Source organism: Symsagittifera roscoffensis, chromosome 10, assembly GCF_963678635.1.
Source record: "Symsagittifera roscoffensis chromosome 10, txSymRosc1.1, whole genome shotgun sequence".
NCBI classification, from domain to species: Eukaryota; Metazoa; Xenacoelomorpha; order Acoela; family Convolutidae; genus Symsagittifera; species Symsagittifera roscoffensis.
Genome location: NC_087071.1, coordinates 11,246,505 through 11,252,750, shown reverse-complemented (window position 1 = coordinate 11,252,750; position 6,246 = coordinate 11,246,505). Strand labels below are relative to the sequence as shown.

Below are 6,246 nucleotides of genomic sequence, written 5' to 3'. Positions count from 1 at the left end.
TTCTGTCTTCGTTCTGACAGATTTTCTCATTTGTCTTCTCAAGTGTTACTTCACGAAAAAAGGGCAAATTGACTCAGAATTCTTTTGAGAGGTTTTGTTGATTTACTATTTTCACGCAATGTTTTGTTGTCGAGGACTGCGCAGCACAATAAAAATGCTAAGTGTCAGCAAATAACACACATAATGGCTTTGAAGAATTGGGGCTACTGTAAAGTGTGGTGAATAAAATTCAAATTTTTTTTCCAATCTTTGCTGATCAAGTTTGTTTTATATTTTTATATTTTTTCCAATCTTTGCTGATCAAGTTTGTCAATCTTTATTAACAAACTCTTAAACACTGTGTAAATTAAATCAGTCCATTCAAATATATCTTTCCTTCCACCTCTTTTTTTCCTAATGAGGTTTTTTCATTCACCTACAGAGAAAATGGCTTGTAATCAGATCTGCTTATCTTGTTTGGCTATTCATCCCTTATTTTTTGACATTAAATGTTTTTTCTGCAACATAGAGTTATCCAAATCTATTTGATTACTTTCTCTATTTTTAAGCGGGGGCACAATTATCCATCGATACAAGTGAGGACAAGTTATGTGTATTTAATAAATCAAAATTTTTGCATTGAAGAAATTAATTCCTCTGCGTTTATTAGGGGGAAAAATTATCCATCGATATGAGCAAAGACAAGCATTGTGTAATCAATTTAACAAAAAGTGAGCATCGATAATATTAGATTCTACGTTTTTATGCGGGAGGGATGCAATTATTTTTCGTTATGAGAGAGGAAACGCATTGTGTATTTAATATTTGAAAAAGTTTGCATTGAAGATGTTGAAGTCTCTGTTTTCATGTGCGGGCACAATTATCAATCACTATTAGTGAGGACAAAGTTTGTGTTTTTAATTCATCAAAAAATTTGCTTTGAAGAAATTGATATCTCTGTTTTTTTGAGGGGGGATAGTTATCCAGCGATATAAATGAAGACAATTTTTGTGTATTTAATAAATCGAAAAATTTGCATTGAACAATTTAATTTATATGCTTTTATGAGGGGGAAAAATTATCCAGTGATATGAGTGAGGACAAACTCTGTGAAATAAAAACATGAAAAAAATTGCATTGATAAGATCTTTAAGGCACAATTTTTGTTGTAAAAACTACACAAAACTTCTACTGACTCACATCGATGGATAAAAGTCCTCCTCATAAAAGCAGAGAAATTAACTTTTTCAAGCAAAATTTTAATATTTGAAATACACAAAACTTATCCTCACTTAAATCGATGGATAATTATTCCCCCGCATAAAAACAGAGAAATATATATCTGTAGTGAAAAAGTTTTTGATATTTTATTTCCATAATACTTGTCCTCAAATATATGATGAATAAATGTGCCCCGCATAAAAACATAGAATTTAATATTTTCAATGCACATTTTTTGTTATGTTGATTACACAATGCACGTCCTCTCTCGTAAATCGTTGCTTGGGACTAATACGAAATCAGACGAATTTATAAGATCAGCAGACGGCTCATAAAAGAACTGGACAACATAATACAAATGCAGAGGTCCTCCATTACCCATTTACTTACTCAAATATCTTACATCAATTCTTCGTTCATGCAAAGTGGGCATATGGATTATTTTAAAAATTGGTGCTTTTTTGGCCTAGTAGGTGGTTTATTGAGGTTTAATTGACTGTCGTTTTTTGATAGTTTTGGAAGATATAATCAAGTGCTGATAAATTGGAACATATAACCCATATTCGTTTTTGAATTTTTTGTAGCTTTCTGCAAAAGTCGAACGAACATGTTGATCCAGGATAGGATTTATGGGGGTTGGCCTCCATCCATCAGCGATTCGACGCACTCACCAACAAAAAGATCCGCTCTTTGGTTTTGCTTTACGACATCACTTTTTGAGACGACCACGTATTCTTCAGGTCCAGTTTTTTATCCAAAGCATTTTCGAAAGTAATCTTAAGAGGTTGCTTTTCAAACAAACCCAGAGAGCTATGTGTACAAATCAGTAATCCTTTTTTTTGAGAATAAGTCCGCTGTTTTACTCAATGAACTGCTTTTTATTCGAATGGTTGAGTTGATATGTTTCAAATCTATTCCTAGTCCTAGATTCCTAACCAAATCAAGATAAAGACCTAGATTATCAACACGTAAACGTGAGAAAATCAAACTGTTCAGAATTGAGAAAAATGATTTTCTGTATTCGTTTCACAAATTTTGTTAAAGTCAATAGTTGCACGGTTACAGTTGCCCGCATGGTTACAGTTTGCCCGGCTAGAGTGCCTTGTAGAGATAGGTCCCAACATTTCCCGGCCTCCTTGAACGGGTTCAAAAAAACGTCTACAAGAAATCATTGAGTGAGGTCCTGAATGAAGAGAGTTCTGCAGTCGGTCAGTTTCTGTCGGAATGCAACAGTACAAAACTGTTGACTGGTCGATTGTAGAGTCCTGTTCGGGTTCTGATTTGTGCAACCCGGATGATGTTGTCATTTCTATCAAAGACTTTGTGATACGACCCGTTGGCCGCATCAAAGGCGGGATGTTGTCCTCTTTGACAATAACAAGGTCTCCAATGGCGAATTGTCGTGATCGCGATGTCGTCCATTTAGCTTTTTGCCGCAGAGAAGTCAAGTATTCTTCTTTCCAACGTTTTCAAAATTGTCGAACTATGTTGTCAATGGTTTTGATTTGTCGACTGAGCGATGTCTTCTTGTCGCGCGTAGAACACAACATTGCTGTCAATGGTCTTCCGATGAGAAAATGTCCTGGTGTTAAAGCGAGTGCATCATTGACATCATTAGATGGCGTAACAAGTGGCCTTGAATTGAGGATGGCCTCATTTTGTGTGAGAACTTTGAGGAACTGATGAAGTTTTAATTGCGTTTTCCCAACTGTTCGGAATAAATGTCGTTTCAATGATTTCACTGCCGCTTCCCATAATCCTCCGAAGTGTGGCGCTTTCGGTGGAATAGTGTACCATGAAACTGAGTGGTCGTTGGCAAATTTGCTGAGGAATTCTTTAAATTCTTTGTTCATCATCAATTTTTGGAATTCAATTTCACTTCGAGAGCCAATAAAAGTCATCGAATTGTCACTGTAGAAAGCCTTTGGTAATCCTCTTCTGGCGCAAAATCGTTTTACAGCATCTAAGCAATCGTCCTTTGTGAGAGAGTTGACGGTTTCCATGTGAACTGCTTTAGTCGCAAAGCAAATGAAGATAGCCACATATATTTTACTTCCTTGACTGCTGCTGTCTTTGATGTAGAAAGGTCCACAATAATAGTGTCCTGTTTTGCTCAAAGTAAAAGATTCTACCACTCTTTCGAGCGGCAAATCTCGCATTTCTGGCTGGAGAAGTCTGCGTCCTGTCGAATGCACGGCTTGCATTTATGAATTGCTTGTTTGGCCAAAGCGAGGCCTCCTGGTTTTCATATTGTTTGTCGAAGGGTGTAGAGTGACATCTGAGGACCGCTATGAAAAAATTTTCATGCGCTTTCCTAATGAGCAATTTGTTAATTGGTGATTTCCTGGGAATGAGCACCGGAAACTTTTTTGTTGATGTCATATGGTGATTTTGCGAGGCGTCCTCCAACACAAATTACGTTGCTCTCATTGTCGAAGCAGGGTGAAAGGCTCAGAAGGTTGCTGTTCCTTGGATATCGTTTCCCTTGCCTGATAAGTTGAAACTCAGCTAGATGATGCTGCTGAACCAAGCTGTACAAAGTCGTGCGAGCTTCCGTAACCTCCAAGACTGTCATGAGTCGTCAGTTTGCTGACGTTATTTTTGCTTCCTGAGTTACTGATCGATGGAATTGTTGCCTTCGCGCGGTTAGCGATTGATGCGAAACCTGCAGTCCAGTTTCCCCAAAGCATCATCTATCCCATCCCGTTCCTTTACCTCCAATTTCCCTACCGGCACCTTTACCAGAATGATAATCAGTGGCACTAACAGAATTCGCGTTTGTATCCAAATCAGTACCCGCACCTGTTCTATCATCGGGTCTTGTCCCTGTACCCTTACTAGCATCCAGTATTAATGCGTTACCACTATTCAGACTTTTACCTTTACCAATATCAACCATTGCACAAATACCTGCCCCTGTACAAATACTTTTCTGGGTTTCCTCAGTTTCCTTATAATTTTTCATTGAGTTTTTGCGATTACACTTAATACCAAAACCTACTCCCGTACCAACACTTGTTTTTTTACCATAACTTTCCCGCTCTTCATTTTTTTTCCTCTCCATGTACCTAACCTCCCAACACCATCCCGGTAACTAAACGTCTGCAATCTTACGTTTTTACCATTACCAAACCTGGTATCAATTTTGTTTTCCCTTGAGTTTTACCATTATTCTCAGTACCAAAACCTATCCCTGTACCGACATCTGTTTTTGTATCATAACTTTCCCCGGCATCGTCGCTTTCTTCTGTCCCCAAACGTAACCTTCTTTCAATGCCATGTGGAGTCCGAATACCTCATGTAGCAGTTGGTGCATGTGCTACGTTTTGAACTGCCTTTTGAACTATGTTATGACCTCTGTAGTTTTTAACAAATCTCTTGACGTAGCCTAAAATCCAGACAATCTTTGAAAGCCCTGAAAACCTGGTCAAAAGATCTAAGACTCTGTTCTCTTTTTCCACTGTCACCATTGTAACAGATCCGCTGTCTTCAATTGTTCTGGTTTCTTGTTGTGTCGTCTCCGCAGGGATTAATTCTGCTCTCGCCCAGTTGTCTGTTGACTGTGAGAGCCATGTTGGTCTGTTCCACCAAAATTCATGTTTTGCTAGAGCTGATAATGGAATTCCCCGAGAAACACAATCAGCTAGGTTGTCTTTCGTCGGCACAAAATTCCATTTTTCGGCTGGTAGAATTTGTTGATTTTTTGCTACTCAATTAACAACGAAAGTCTACCAATTGCGAGGAAATTCTCGTAACCACGCAATAGTAACTTGAGAGTCGGTCCATGCGAAAACAGTTTAAATGATAAACCGTTTGTCACTGATGTTGGCTAGAGTTGCTTCCACTAGTTTCGAGCCACGAAGTGCTGCACAAAGTTCCATGCGTAGGACACAAATGCATTCAATAGGCGCAACTCGTATTTTTGCAGTCAATATTTTGACGAGTGTGGTACCTTCGCTGGTTTCTTGTCGCATATACACGACAGCTGCATGTGCTGTAGTTGACGCGTCACAGAAAACATGAAGTTGAAGGTCTTTGTTTGTCTGCGCTAGAAGAACTCGGCGAGACAACTTGTTGTCTTCCAGTTCCTTAAGCTGCTGTCAAAGGCGTCCATAGTGTTCCTGTAGTGTGACTGATATCGTTCGATCCCACGAAATCTTGTCCATCCACATGAGTTGTATGAATGATTTCAGTTGAATAGTCGTAGGCGAAAGCCATCCAGGGGGGTCATAGAGTCTCGTGACTTCTGAGAGTTTTTGTCGTTTGGTCACGGGAATCTAATCGCTTAATTTAAATGCTACACTAAAAAGATCTGGCCTTGGGTTTCATTCGATTCCAAGTGTTTTGATGACATACTTGTCCCTTTTGTTTTCATTTGGTCTGCTGCTTCTCGATATTGCACTGGGAGTCATTCTACTAGCTTAGTGTCGTTTGATGTCAATTTGCAAATTTCAAATCCAGTTTAACCGAGTATTTTGATGAACCCATCCTGTAGTTGAATAGCTGATTCAGTATCTGAGAATCCTGATAGAAGGTCGTCTACGTACATGTCGTTGAGTGTTGCTATCCTAAATGAGTCGTCGTCACTTACTTCAGCAAGCACTTGAAGAGGTCTTATCGAATGAAAGGCTGAAGAAGCAATTCTGTACGTAACTCTGGTCATTCGGTAGTGCCAAACCTCTGTCGAAATTTGATATTTCCACAACATTTGATGATAGTCTCTATCTTCTTCTTCCAACTCCACCTGGCGGTACATTTTCGAAATGTCGGTTGAAAGTGCTACCTGATGCATTCGGAATCAAATTAGAATGCTGAAGAGGTCTTTCTGAACGGCAGGTCCACCCATCAGTTTGTTGTTGAGTGATATTCCAGATGTCGTCTTTGCTGATGCTCCTAAAACCACTCGAAGTTTTGTTGTCGTGCTTGAATCCTTGAAAACGCAATGGTGTTGCATGTAGAAACCGTTGTAGTGCAGTCGTACCAACTCGTTGTCTGGAATTTCCTCCATATGGCTTAGGTTAAAAACCTCGTTGATGAAGTTATTGT

At 39.0% G+C, this 6,246-nt stretch overlaps 1 protein-coding gene across 1 annotated transcript; it reads right to left on the bottom strand.

Moving 5' to 3' along the window:
• Nucleotides 1–2,669: 2,669 nt before the first annotated feature.
• LOC134854975 (uncharacterized) lies at nucleotides 2,670–3,404 on the bottom strand. Its single transcript, XM_063871355.1, has one exon. It carries the CDS (start codon nucleotides 3,402–3,404, stop codon nucleotides 2,670–2,672), a length of 735 nt encoding a protein of 244 aa, XP_063727425.1.
• Nucleotides 3,405–6,246: the final 2,842 nt, after the last annotated feature.

What these genes read in the sequence shown, in the direction of transcription:
- LOC134854975 (XM_063871355.1), bottom strand. Translation starts at nt 3,404, where the DNA reads ATGCAAGCCGTGCATTCGACAGGACGCAGACTTCTCCAGCCAGAAATG.